General features: G+C 42.8%; 1 protein-coding gene across 3 annotated transcripts in view; it reads right to left on the reverse strand.

The window, feature by feature from the left end:
• ptpro (protein tyrosine phosphatase receptor type O) overlaps positions 1-3,251 on the reverse strand; it is a 45,204-nt gene extending 41,953 nt beyond the window's left edge. For all 3 annotated transcript variants that reach the window (XM_085385903.1, XM_085385902.1, XM_085385901.1), the window contains exon 1: positions 2,872-3,251. In XM_085385903.1, coding sequence (XP_085242029.1) covers positions 2,872-3,096 — 225 coding nt within the window. In that variant the 5' untranslated portion in view covers positions 3,097-3,251. The remainder of the gene's footprint in view (positions 1-2,871) is intronic.
• Between the last annotated feature and the right edge of the window lie 11,923 nt (positions 3,252-15,174).

Below are 15,174 nucleotides of genomic sequence, written 5' to 3' on the forward strand. Positions count from 1 at the left end.
ATTCTGAAAGAGGGCTGAAGCAGGAAGAACCTTCCATGTTCTACAGAGAGGATGAGGAAGGATGAAGACTGGTCGTGTGTGGTGATTGGCTCTGGATCATTCTGGCACTTGCTCTTTATAAACCTTTGACCTAAAGAAGCCCGTCCAGCCTCTGTTCTGGGTGTCTGAGGTTGTACTCGTTGTTATTCCACTCGGCTGCAGCTGAATCGCATGGGCGACATGGCGGCTCAAAGAAGAAGCTCAGTGTTTGCTCTGCAGATCTAACTCTGATTAAATTCTAATCGGGCCTCTGTTAACCCTCCGCCGCTCTGATTATGCCCTCACATTATTGCCCTCTGTCACATACAGGGATAAACCCTCCAACGTAATCCAAGACGCACATTAAAGTCACGAATGTGTGAATATTCAGAGACCGTGTGGAGCGCCGACTTAAACAGATCTCTGAGTCACAGCCGGCGCCACATGGTTACTGTGGGCTTACAGTCCAGAAGTGACCCCAGAACCATGATGCAGATCTGAGGACGTGATGGCTCACGCATCACCCATAAATCTCACTGATGATGTCACAGCCACAATAATGAGAACAGCTGATTGACATTAAACAATTTCCTAAAAATACAAAAAACCGCTGTTATTATCTGACCTCTGAACTCCAAGCTCATCCAAACACTAATAGGACCCACAACACGCCCCCTATTCCCACCTCTACACCCGCATGTACAAAAGTCATCCATCCATCCATCCATTCTCTGCCGCTTATCCTTTTCAGGATTGCAGGGGCGCTGGAGCAACAACTCCACCTCATTGTTTTAAAAAACTCTGTGCTTTTCCGCGACATTTCAAAGAGCCGAAAAGTAAATAAACGGCAGACAGAAATCAGGCAGGTCGAATTGTCTTGCTTGAACGCAATACGTGTTTCCTGTATTGCGTTTCAATGTGGATGAACAACTCTGTGAAAACAAATGAAAACAATAGTGTGGACGCGGAGTGTTTTCAGATGTATACACCGTTTTCCATTTTATCCGGGCTAGTGTAGACGTAACCTAACTGCATGTCTTTGGACTGTGGTAGGAAGCCAGAATACATAAGTAACAGCTAAACAGGAAGTTCTCTGAAGTTTTCAGGTGCCAAACTCAACATTTCATCAGGTCGCCTTCATTTTTGGTCAGCTTCATCTGAAGGACCTCTGAGACATAGGTTTCACTGGGGGGCGTGGCCACAGTAGTACAGTGAATTTCAATGTGCCACCTCATGGCTCTTAGCTAACTTAGCTGTTAAAGTTCCTGTCCAGACCTGAAATTACACCTGCACTGAGGAGATTCAGGCTTGTCTCATTCTACAACATGAACAGTGGATGGGTGCAGTGGAGAGATGAACAGTCTTTGTTCATCACGGGCCACATAAAACCTTCCCAAGGCCTTCAGCCCACTGCCACAGTTGATGGCACTGATTTTAAATATGTTTTACTAACAGCTGCAACATATCAGTGATTTCAGCGTCTTCCTTAGGATTGTGGGCAATGTAGTACGCTGCTGTTAAACCTGAAATTTTAGAGACAAAGCAGGAGATTTGGATAAAACATTTATTCTTCAAAGTAAAAGTTCCTCACACGGTTACATTTGTTAAAATGTGCGTCATATTATGTCCAAATAAAAGTCCAAAACTTAAGATGCTGATGTCAGTGAAACAGGAAATGCTTCATAAATTCTTCTTCTTCATACTCTTTACATTCAGCGCCTCGAATCAGAGCAGCTGTCAGAAGACAGGAAATTGGAAGCTTGGAGCATCAGATAGCGCTCAGAGCAGGATATTAACGCCGCATGCGGATAGCGAGGATAACGAGGTGGAGGGGAACCCGTTACACTGTAAACCTACCACGTTACTTCACAACTATCTCGACACTGAACAGGAAATAAAAGTCTGCAGCTTCCAGATGATTTTACAGGGACAGGAAACAGAAACTCGCAGACAGGAAGTCGTCCAGCATCAGCGCAACACTCGCTGGTCCTTCACAACAGGCTGACTTTAACCGTGAAACCGACGGGTGCTTTATAAGTGTCCACAGGTGGCATGTCACAGGGCCATTATCATCTTGCCATCTTCACCCCGGTGAATAGCACTGCATGACAAAAGTGACATCATCATCACTGGTCAGGCACCTCTCTGTTTTTGTAACCTCACTTGTGTTACTGTGCCCACAAAAACGACACACAGCAAGCACAAATGGACGAGTCTGTGTGATGATGTCAACAGCTGATGGACTACACCCACAGGGGGTGCTATAGTAACCTCTGGCTTCAGCAGAAACATCAGGAACATCTGGCTTCACACATGACCACTCAGTCACTTTACAAAGAACAGACTGAGCATGTGCAGGAGTGCAGTAATAAAGGCATTGCTCCTAATACCTGTAAGTGTAAAGTAGATTTACCCAGATGCACCAGCTAAGAGTGAGTCTGTGTGTGTGTGTGTGTGTGTGTGTGTGTGTGTGTGTGTGTGTGTGTGTGTGTGTGTGTGTGTGATGTGTGCGAGACTGTGTATGTAAGTGTCTTTGTGTGAGTCTGTATTTGCGCATGTGTGTGCAGTGTGCCTGTGAGACTGAATGTGATAGTCTGTGTGTGTATGGGTGTGTGTGTGTGTGAGTCCGTCTGTATTTGTGTGGCGTGCGTGTGAGACTGAGTGTGTGAGTCTGAGTCTATGTGTGTGTGTGATGCTGCAGCCGACTGACCCACTTTCCGCAGACACATCGAGCTGCTGGCTGTCGCGTGTCCGCCGCGCGCGCGCGCACACACACACACACACCTCCCTCCTTCCCTTCCCCGGTTCCTGCGGTCGAACAAAGCCGCTGCGGCCGGAAGTGCGGCTCCTTACCTGGGTGAAGCAGAGCAGGTGGAGCGCGAGGAACAACGGGTGCCGCATGGTGCGCGTGTCCCGGTCAGCGCGCGCGATCCCTGGCCTTCTTCCTCTCAATCTGCTGCGCATCCAAACAATGGCGCCTCCTCCTCCTCCTCCCGCTGCTGCATCGGAGCGCGAGCCGCTCCACGCGCACAGGTCTGTGTCCGCTCCGCTTCTCTGAGCGCGCACCGCCTTCACCATCAGAACCGCGGGAAGCAGCACCGGACCGGCCCACACTCACAGACAGGCCGGGCAGCGGGGTCCATGCCGCAGCCCGCAGACGCCAGCAGGTCGGTGACGGTGTCGGTGATGGAGCTGCTGCTGCTGCTGCGCGCCGACGCCCCGCCCTGCGCCCCGCAGCCGCTCCTCCTCCTCTTCATCAGCTCCCTCTGAGAGGCGCTCAGACTGAAATTACTCACGACATCCTGTCTCCAAACTTTATTTCACCGCAAACATAAAAAACACAAGGAAGAAAACACAACCGTCACGTGACGTCACATCACACATTAAAATCACATCGCTCTGCTGCTCACTGACGCAGTGATCACTCTTCACTGCATCAGAGCTCAGAGTAACTGTAACTCAGAGTAACAATAACTCACAGTAAGTAACTGTAACTGAGATTAAGCAACTGTAACTCAAGAGTAACTGTAACTTAAAGTAAAGAGCCAGCATGTCTGGCTGTCTCTGTACTCAACAATGAGATCTCAGTAAAAATAATGATTCCAAAACAGATTTGTTTTTCTGTTTTTAAATGGAGACAGAAATGAACAGCCCCTGAACAGGAAGCGGTCTCCACATGGAAGCCAGGCGTCCTCACACAAACCACTGTGCAAGCACAGAGACAAAAACATGTCTGCCATTAGAAGCTGGAGAACATCTCTCACGCATGACCCCATGCCCGTTTTTAACGACCAATGTTCCCTCTAATTTTTCATGTGTCTGAGCGAACACACAAACTCCCTGAGCGGTCCCTTGAAGCACTGTGAGCAACATCAGACGTGTGCACTGTGGTCACGCCAGCATCAAATCCATCCAAGTTACATGGTTTATTAAAATAATCAAATTACAGCGTTTACATTTATGTTACACTACTTTTAATTAACTGATTTAGCCCACTTACAATAAAAATGTAAAAGAAATCTTGTTCATGACCTGTGTAGTATGTTAACACTATTGGAAGTAAAAATAACTTGAACTCCAATTTTGAAAACACAACTTTCTTTTTTTTATATATATATAAAGCTCTGACTTGTATTATGAGTCTGTGGTCTGGGAGAGAGTCCTGTAACTCTCTGTCTGCGAAATACAGTAAATAATGACCAATGTTGGGCAATTAATTATATAGTTACTTCTTCAAAAAAGTAACTGAGTTATGCAAACAACAACGTTTGTTGCAGCTGTTTACCTAAAAATGCAGCTAAGGCGTTTTTTTAAATAAACATTTCAAACTATTTACAGAAAAATCAGCTGTTCTGCATCAAATTTGATGTCACACAAATTATTTGTGCCACTCCAAAAAGTAATTTCTGTCCACTATGAGATAAAGGAGAACAACAGCCTGATTACCTGCAGGCCTGACAACAGGAGATGTATCACTCCTGTAACACCTGTAACATTCAGTAGTCGCCTCATTGTTCTGACACACACAACAAAACTATTGACTACACTACACACTAACACAAGATTTGCGCTAAACGTAGCAAATCTCTCACATCTCAAAACACTGCCGTCACTCCTAAAACTTCCCCCCTCCCTAAACAACTAAATGCCATGTTGCCATCTCATTCTTTGATTGGTTGACATGGTACATTTTTCCACCAATAGGAAAGGGTGGGGTTTTTTTGGTTTCATCTTTCCTCACAGGCGGAGAGGGCTTTCGAGCGTTTTCCTTATAAAACGCCGTTTTTACCATTTCTTCGCAGTAAATATAAACAACAATAGTGCTCAGGAAGAAAACCAAACATTGCAAATATTTTTATCATAACTCTGGTTTTCGTGGCCTATCAACACAATTTAAAAACTGGTATAAAGTCCACACTTTTTCCGCCAATTGTTCCATCTGTCCTGGTCACATCTCCAATGGTTGTCCACGTTGTCATTAAGGCGGTTTCACTCCACATCAGCCACACTGCTTTTCTAGCTAAAACACCGGTGTTGGCACATAAGGATGCTGTCATAGCCTGTCAACAATGTTGATTAGCTGCGCATATACAAATGTGAATCGCATTATTGGCTGGACTATTGGATAAGGTGGCATCGTTCTAATCCCATATGGGAGCAGCCAGTCACTTACTGACTAACACTGCAAATCAGAATTGTTAAAGTTTTAATTTTAATTTCAATTCAGGTTTGATTTTTTTTTCTGTGCGCAGAGACCGTGCCAGCAGTGCGCAATTGCACACGCGCGCAGCTTAGAGGGAACATAACGACCAACACTGTGAGAGCTTCCAATATAAACACAAGATCATGATGAAAAATAACTGTTACCTACCAAAGACCCATCACAAAATACGTCCTCCCCTAAGAGTTCTGTGGATGTCCACAAACTGACCACACTGTCAGGTGAAACGTGTGATACCAGAGGAGCTCCACAGCGCCCTCTCATGTGGCAGTAACAAACAACGTGACAACCAGCCGTGGTGTACACTAATAAAGCCTAGCTGGATAAATGCTTTAAGGGCAGCGTCCTTAGAACCAGAGACAGCGAAGACTGATGAGAAATCCAGGTTATCCCTCTGACAGCAACTGTGGGGGAAAGTTCAGCTGATCACGTGTGTCCTGTTCCTGAGGAGGCTGCAGACCAAGCCAAACACTGTGTTTATCACACAGTCTCATTTGGGATCTCGGTGACGTCATAGAGGCTGCCGAGGCGCCATTTTAGTAGGCCAAACAAAGGGCAAAAGGAGCGAAAGCATGAGTAATGGTTCATCCTTGCTGTGTTGTCAGTTGTAATGTTAGATCGCACGATCGGGAAGGGAATAAGCTGGAAAATGGGCTCTATTTTTATTCTTTCCCCACCTGGAAGCAATGTGAGGGAGCTCATGTATCGGACGTTACCAAAAGAAGGCGTCTAGCCTGGATAGCAGCTGTGAGACAAGCTGCTATCCAGTTCTCTACCATCCACAGATATCTGTTGGTGCTCCAGACATTTTCATTCGGGTAAGTTCTACATAATTTCATATCACTCTTTCTAGCCTATTAGTTTTATTTTCAATGCGCTCTGAGGTCATAGCACATTAGAACAAACATCCTAATGAGTGATTTTGTAGATTTACGTTCTATTTATAGAGTTGCTAATTTTTTTTTCATTATGCAGGCAAACCAGCCGAAGGAATGAATGAAACAAATCCTGATGGGTTCCAACGCTACACATGGGGCACTACGAAATCCCTGCTTCAAACTACATGCTGCATCAACACGCCTCGGGAGTGAGAACGGCCTGGCTACACACCACCCTGCCAATCAGATAACTTCTTCCATGTGTGGGTGAAGAGCCGACCCTCCTGGATAAGATGGTGAAGGTTTGCTGCATTTTGGTGAACATGTGCCCCAGTGTGTTAGTAAAACCAGGGAAAATGCTCTTGTTAAATACTCTTAAAAGTCTTGTGCTGTTTATGTAGTGATAAGTTTTCAAAAGAGACAGTAAATTACAGAATGCTAGTAGTGGGTGATATTATTTAAATGCTGTCATGATTTTATGTAAACATTTTGTCATTTGTAAACTATACATGACATTGATTCTACTGATGTGATGTTCTACAAAGTGGTTTTAATTTAAAATAAAAGAGGCAAACATTAGTTTGTTTCTTTATTCAACTTTTGAACAGAGGTACTTAGTAAGAACATGTTCAGTAAATGCAAGTTATTTACATGGCAGTGCACTTCAGGCATAAATGTAGACCCCCTAAATACAACATGATGGGTTATTCAGAACAGAACTATGCTTGGAGAAATATTTTCCCATCAGTTCAGACAACTCCTCCACGGTAGCAGGTGGAACTTCTTTTACCTGTCACTACGGATGGTTTGTTTATGTTTTGATCAAGAGCCTTTTTTGGGGCAGCTGAAGAGGAGAAGTCTATCTTATGTCCAACCACTGGCTGTATCTTGGTCATATTACCCAGCAAAACCCAGTATGCAGGTTCATCTGTAACAGTCCTTGTGCCACGGATCTGCACTGTTGCTTCTACATTAAACAGAAGAGCAGCGACATGGCTGCAGGTCTCTGCGACTCCGGCCATACAGGTGCAGTGGGCGGCTTCAACCTTCCCTGTGATGCTCACAGTGACCCATGGCTGCAATGCTGGTTCATTCAGTCTTTGAGAGTGCAGTACCTGAAACACACACAGGCAAAGTTAATTTAAAGACAAGAACTATGAGCCAAGGCCGACATAAATGTGTTTAATCTACTTTATCATAAATGTAAAAGTGTTTAGAAAGTTGGCACATACATGTAATTTTTTATCTTTTTATGCATCCATCTAAAGAACGCTGCATGTTATATTCTAAATCTGCCTGGGTTTTTTTTTGTTTTGTTTTTTTAATCTGCCAGCAAAAAATTTACCTAAAGTATGTAATGCAAGGATGTAATCACTTTCAAGAGGGAGAAAGCATAAAGTTTGATTTTAAGTGACAATTATGAATCACCTAACATGATAAGGAGATTCTGCAGGTCATGAATCAATGTATAAAACTAAAATAGAATGCGTAGAAGATGTGTAATAAGGATTATTTATAATAAATATGAATTAATTAGTGCAATTTCTTTAACCATAGAGAATGACTAAATCCTTCAGGACAATGTCACATCAATGCACTGAACTCACTATGTTATCCCTCTAACAGCCTCCACATGTTCTCACTGTAATTCTCCCTCATGAATGAATTTATGCTGCACTAATCTGAATGTTCGGGAGGAAATCAAACGCATTTTACTCGCAGCACTCAAGCTGACTTACCTTTGTTTGAATGATGACGTATTCACGACGTGCAGGCTTAAAAATAGTCAAATCTTGTACCCAACCGTCGGTGAATTGGATGTGCGCTTCCAGACATTTATAATTGCGAAATTGGTTCGCTGTGTACGCGCTGACTCCACAGGTACGAAAATATATCAGGCTACGTCAAAAGCGGTTGGTCTTCAGGGTTTCTACTCCACTGCCGTTATTTCATACGGGTCCACATTTCCAATGCACGCTATTTTTTGCAAGTACCGTCTCTTTGCATCCGGACCCAGTCTGTCTCTATACCGTTATTTTTCTTTTGACCTGCTTTTAGGTATGGTTCATAGCAATCTTTCTTCCAACACAGGCTGTATCCCAATTCAGAGTCTGCAGCCTTAAAGTACGCAGCCTCAACGATCTTCGAGGGCCGCGTACTTAAAGACCGCTAAGGCCGGAAGTGTGAGGCTTGTGAAATGGGACGGTCTAGCCTCAGTTGCGCTGCCCAGGTTGCCTAGCAACCATGATACTAACAGCTGGAAACGTTTCATATAGCTTTGTTTGACAGAAATGAAGGAGAAAATCTTTTGTTCATTTGTTTGTTTGTTTCTACATGAGCTTTGATCATTCTCTGTAAGATTAAGCTCAGCTATTGAACGGTGTATATTTTAAAGTAAAAGCTTTAAAACCAAGTTAGTACAAACATCACTAATGTCACATAACTTTGCCGACATGTGGCCAACAGTAATGTTTTAATGTTCTTCGTTATTAAACATTTGCACATAAATAAGTGACATGGTAAATGGCCTGTATTTATATAGCGCTTTACTAGTCCCTAAGGACCCCAAAGTGCTTTAAATATCCAGTCATCCACACATTCACACACTGGTGATGGCAACCTACATTGTAGCCACAGCCACCCTGGGGCGCACTGACAGAGGCGAGGCTGCCGGACACTGGCGCCACCGGGCCCTCTGACCACCACCAGTAGGCAACGGGTGAAGTGTCTTGCCCAAGGACACAACGACCGAGACTGTCCAAGCCGGGGCTCGAACCGGCAACCTTCCGATTACAAGGCGAACTCCCAACTCTTGAGCCACGATCACCCCTCCTAATATTCAGTACTTAAAGTTTACTCTTCTTGTTTTTCGGCAAAATTATCCACACCCACCGCCGCGCTATGCATTGTGGGATATGTTGGGCCACGAAGTCTACACCGCCACATCCTTAAAATTCAGGGAAATGAAGGTCGCATTTGAGGGCCGCATTTTGAGCAGCCTTTGAATTGGGACAGCCTTCGTCGCATCGCTGTGACGTAATCGGCCTTAAAATGCGGCCTGTCACTACCCGATCCGTACCGGAAACCCGATCGGTATCCCGCATGCGCAAATCTTACGTCACTTCCTCTCTTTGCCAACATTGCGACATTCAATATATTTGAATGATACGGTTAGCGCCCAGTTAGCTCCTAGCATTTCTCAACAGCTCTGCCTCCTTTTCGACTGCCCGGGACATTTAAACAATGGATAATCCGTATACAAAGAAATTCATGCTAACCTAATATCACTTCATTCCACAGGCCGTTGACATCTCCCATACAAACTTTTGTTGGCAAGATTTGCTTTTCTAAGCAATCTAAAAACAACAATAAATCGATTAGAGCTTTATTTCAGAGTACCATAACCACGCTACCATATGTTATTTTTTTCTGGAACCGGCTGTCAGATGGTATTATGTGGAACGAAGTTTGGAAACTCCCTAATCAGTTTTTAATTACCAACAAAATTAAAGATATTTCTTATAAATTAATACACAGAATTTATCCTTCTAAAGATTATCTTCAAAGCAAATTCAAATTAGACATTGATACAAGCTGTAGCTTTTGTAAAACTTCCAAGGAATCTACTACACATCTTTTTTGGTTTTGTAACCTTGTACAAGATTTTTGGCAGAGCTTATGTGTTTTTATTTCAGAAAATATATTTAAAGGATTTGTACTGTTTTGGAAATATGTTTTGTTTGGTCTGCACAAAAATCAAAAATAATTCAATTTTGATAACAGATATATGATTAACTTGTTACTTTTAATGGCTAAATTTCATATTCACAAGTCCAAATATTTAGGAAGACATCCCTCTTTCTATGTATTCTCCTTTGAACTTGTACAGTATCTTAACTCTATTAAGAACTCCACTAACCCAAAAGCTATAAAAACTATTGGTGTTTGTGAAAAAATCAAGATCTTTCAATCACTTTATTCTTTGGCTTGATTAGTTACTTTCCCCCTAGCATGTTTCTATTGTTGTTTTTGAATGCTGTTCTTGTATTTGTTTATCTATGTATACAATTCTTCTGTAAGTACATCACCATTATTGTAATACTGCTTAATTCCATTTTGTATTGTACTGATGTTTAAATAAAGATTTTGAAAAAAAAAAAAAAAAAAAAAAAGAAATTCATGCTTTTCTCCTCAACAGAGAGTGTCCCCCGATTGAGCAACAGCGCCGTAAAATAAGAAGAATGGCGCCTAATTACAGAGTTAATAATGCAGACTTTGTAATATCTCACGTGTAGATTCATCAGCCAGATTAAGTGTTTACTGACAATTGACAGTGATAGCGCACATCATCATCACTATTCCAACAATCCTCTCCTCACAGACAAGCATAGACACACTCGACTATCGCTAAATCAGATTTAACACACGTTTGTAATGACGATAATTCAGTTTATAATAGGGTTTATTCGCTCGGTCAGCAGGTGGCGGTATCCTCGTACACTGGGGAGTAAACTGTCCTTAAACGAACTGAAGAAGAAGAAAACATCTGCACATGCGCGGTACGGATCGGGTAGACCCGATTTGTACGTCAGACTTTACACATGCGCAGTAAGGATCAGAGAGTCCTGATCCGTAACTTTCTTTTTATTTTTCGTTTTTGTCTACATTGTACTGAAATGCTTCATTATTGCAAACATTTTAAGATATACTTGTTATTCTTAACATCTTAACAGATACTCTGACCCATAACTATCGTAAAACGCTACGACCGGAAGTAGAAACCTTTCGCGCATGCGGGGTACCGATCGGGTTTCCGGTACGGATCGGGTAGTGACACGGCCTTTAAGGCTGCAGACCCTGAATTGGGATACAGCCACAGTGTTTTGATTCGTGACCTGCTAAAATGGTGGCGTGCTCCCACAATGCATTGCGGCGTGATGCCAACTCCAAAGCCCTATATGTGAGGGAAAGTTAAAAAAAACAACAAATTATGTTTTATGTTACATAAAATTGATTAGTGGATCACTTAACAAAAAGGCTATGAAAACTATTACTATTTGTAGTAATTACAAATTATTTGAATGTTTGTAATTCTTTGTATTACACCCCCTGGCATATGTTAATTTTGTTCTGGTTGTATACATGTTCTGTTTTCTGTTTCTTAATAAAGTTTAATATTTAAAAAAAAGGAAAGTAAAAAAAAAAGCTCTTACTTTCAGATCAACTGGACTTTGATCAGCTGTTTGTGTCACTGCTGTTTCCTTCTCCATGCCGCTGAAGCGACTGAAAATAATTTTTATTTTGAAAGGGAGAACTTCTTTTTCCAAAAGTTGCAAACAGTCATTATGATCCTGAAACAGCAACGGGAACTGGAAGCTTTGTCTGCTTCAGGTGAAAGTCTGCCTTCACGACCTGAAGATGCATCATGAGCCTGCTCCACCCCCTGCTGGTGGAAACCACACATTACCAGACTGCTGCTTCATCTGCTGTCACCACATCCGATAAACATCTAGAAAACATCCAACAAACATTCAGCAAACATCCAGAAAACATGACCACAGCCTCAATGACTACAGACCTCACATATGTAGTCCTGCAGTGTTTCGTGCAGATAGTGTCTCAGCACATCAGAGACTGCCTACCTCCTCCATTGACCCCCACCAGTTTGCATCAAGAGCAAATCAGTCCACAGCAGAAGCCATCACCATCACCCTTCACAGAGCGCTGAGCCATCTGGAGACTAAGAAGAGCTAGTGAGGATGCTCTTGGTGGACCACAGCTCAGTGTTCAATACCATAATCCCAGACATCCTCACCTTCAGATCCCCTGTGCCATCTACTCCTGGATTAAAGACTTCCTACCAAACCAGCCTTAATCAGTCTGACTCAGCCCCCACCTCACCCTCCAACTCAGCACCGCACCCCTACTGTACACCCTGTACACCTATGACTAAACACAACCCACCCAACCAATGTCACCGTCAAGAATGCCAATGACACCACCGTGGTTGGGCTCATCTCTGGAGGAGATGAGACAGCATACAGTATAAATACAGTGAAGCTGAACATCTTTAAAACAAAAGAACTCATAATGGACTTCAGGAGGCACAGACAGGTGCCTTCTCAATATAAATGGAGAAGGGTGGACTCTGTCTCCACCTTTAGGTTTCTGGGCACTCACATCACCTGGACCCACAACATTGCCCTGGTAAAGAAGGCCCGGCTGTGGCTGCACTTTCTCTGTTCTAACGAAGAATAACCAGGACCAGAAGCTGCTGCTGGCCTTCTACTGCTCCTCAGTGGAGAGTGTGCCCTCCTCCTGCCTGGGTGTTCGGTACCCAGGAGCCACTACTGAGAACAGGAAGGCTGCACAGAGGGTTATTAACACCGTTCAAAAAATCATTGGCTGCCCTCTGCCACCCCTGCAGGCCATCGCCAGATCCTCCTGTCTCAGGTAAACCAGGGCCGTCACAGGTGTCTCTTCACACCCTGCCGGTTTCACGCTGCCCTCTGTTCACAGGTTCCCCATCAGATTCACTAACAGCTTCTTCCCCTTGGCCATTCAGACGGTTAGCAAACACTATCCCCCCACACCCCACCCACAAATATGAACCATGGTCTGAGTAACCCCCATCACTCAGGTCACTCACACACAGGCTCTATTCAGACAAAGTTTTTTGCACTACTTTCAAGCACTTTGTTCTCTAATGTGTGCCTTTCTATTGTTCTGTAAATATTCCTCATGTCCACTATTTCTATTTTATTCCCGCACAGTTGGTGTGGAGCACCCATAATTTCGTTATACATGTACAATGATAATAAATAATAATAATAATAATACATTTTATTTATAGGCGCCTTTCAGACCCTCAAGGTCACCTTACAAGAACACGTGAACAATAGCATAAAAAACATTTTTAAAAAAATTATGTATATATATTAAACATGGTAAAATAAAATTTAGACATAAACAGTCATAAAAGTATAAAGACAAGTATAAAAACTGAGCAAGGTAAAAATGGACTAAGACAGATCAGGTGTATGCAATTCTAAATAGATGAGTTTTGATACGTGATTTAAAAGTGAGACAGTGTGTGGTCCGGAGAACAAGTGGAAGTGCATTCCAAAGTCTCGGGGCAGAACAACTAAAGGCTCTGAGTCCAATGTTAGTCAGGCGAGCAGGTGGAAGAGACAGAAGGGAAGCTGAAGAAGAGCGGAGTGTACAAAGGGATAAGTATGTATGGAGAAGATCGGATAGATATGGAGGAGCAAAGTTATGAAGCGCTTTGAAAGTGAGAAGCAGGATCTTGAAATTGACCCAGAGGTGAACTGGAAGCCAATGGAGCTGTTTAAGAACAGGTGTTATATGTTCAGTGGATCTAGTTCTGGAAATAATACGAGCAGCTGTATTTTGAACTAACTACAATTTATGGAGGGATTTGTGAGGTAGACCATAGAGAAGAGAATTACAGTAATCTAAACGAGATGTGACAAGAGCATTGACAAGCATGGCGGTACTGTTTGGAGTGAGTGAGGGAGGAAGACGGTTAATATTACGGAGATGAAAGTAGGAAGACTGAGTGATATTATTTATATGTGCTGTGAAGGACAGAGTGCTATCGAGGATGACACCAAAACTCTTGAGGGGACCTGAGGGGAGGGTGTGACATCAGAGTTATCAATGGATACCGAAAGACTGGTTGGAACTGTAGTCAGTTTTGATCTGGTGCCTATTAAAATGAATTCTGTTTTATTGCCATTAAGTTTAAGAAAGTTGTGAGTAAACCAGACCTTGATTTCACTTAAACAGTCAGAAATGGATGTGGGTGGGCGAGTAGCTGTGGGTTTGGAGGATAGGTAGAGCTGGGTGTCATCTGTGTAGCAGTGAGACTGGATGTTATGCTTCCTAAAAATATTACCTAGAGGTAGGAGATAGATGATAAAAAGTAAAGGACCCAGGACAGAGCCTTGGGGTACACCGGAATTAACTGGAGTAGATACTGATCTGTGAGGGAGTAATTGAACAAACTGTGAGCGGCCAGAGAGATAAGAGGTAAACCAGGCAAGTACTGTACCACTGATGCCAACAGATGCTAATCTGTGAAGGAGGATGCGGTGGGAGATAGTATCAAAAGCTGCTATGAGGTCAAGGAGAATGAGGATGGAGATAAGTCCTGAGTCAGCTGCAAGCAGAAGATCATTGGTGATTTTTACTAGAGCTGTTTCTGTACTGTGACATGAACGGAAGCCGGACTGAAACTGTTCGTACAAGTTATTTTCAGTGAGATGACAATGAACCTGTGCAGCCACTATCTAGAATAAAGGGCTATTCTATTCTATTCTATTCTATTCTATTCAGACACCTAGAATTCTGACTTTATTTCCTAGATTTCTTATGTATTTTTCTGAAAATCCTACAAATATATGATTTTGTTGTGAGATGTTTAACTATTAACTCTCACACGCATTTGAAACATTTTAACTTTAATTAAAGTTTTCAATCTGAAAATTTCCACTGCTTGGTGAAAATACTGAGCTTAAACCCATGTAAACATTCCTCAGAACCACCAGTTCAAAGGTTAAAGGTTAACCCGGGATCTGGTTTCACTTTTTAAAGTCTTTTAAAAACTGTTAGAAAAAGCAAATTCAGTAACTGAAGAAATGTGAACTTTTCGTGGTTTCAACCACTTTTTTCAGATGGTCACTGTGGAAACAAAGTTCAACTCTTCAGTCCACCTTAAAAACTCAGAAAGCCGTCCCTCTGCAGGCTGTTGAGGAATTAATGAACAGCTTCCTGTGTGTGTCACAATGTTTTATTACACGCCTTTTAGAGTGTATTACTGTGTTAGTGTGTGTGGCTGAGTCACACTGTTTTATTACATGTGTGTATTAAAGAGTGTGTTACTGTGTGTGTGTGCACGCGCCTGTGTTTGGAGGCACAAAGGGCTCTCTGAAGGTTTTCCTCGGACTAAAATATTTGGTTTTCTTGAAACAAATCTGGGTCGTCTTCCAGGAAGGAGGTGGTGGTGGAGGAAGAAACACAAACACTGCACACACA

This window comes from Rhamphochromis longiceps, linkage group LG17 (genome assembly GCF_057381845.1).
Source record: "Rhamphochromis longiceps isolate RC_006_pf linkage group LG17, R_longiceps_female_GT1.1, whole genome shotgun sequence".
Lineage (NCBI taxonomy): Eukaryota > Metazoa > Chordata > Actinopteri > Cichliformes > Cichlidae > Rhamphochromis > Rhamphochromis longiceps.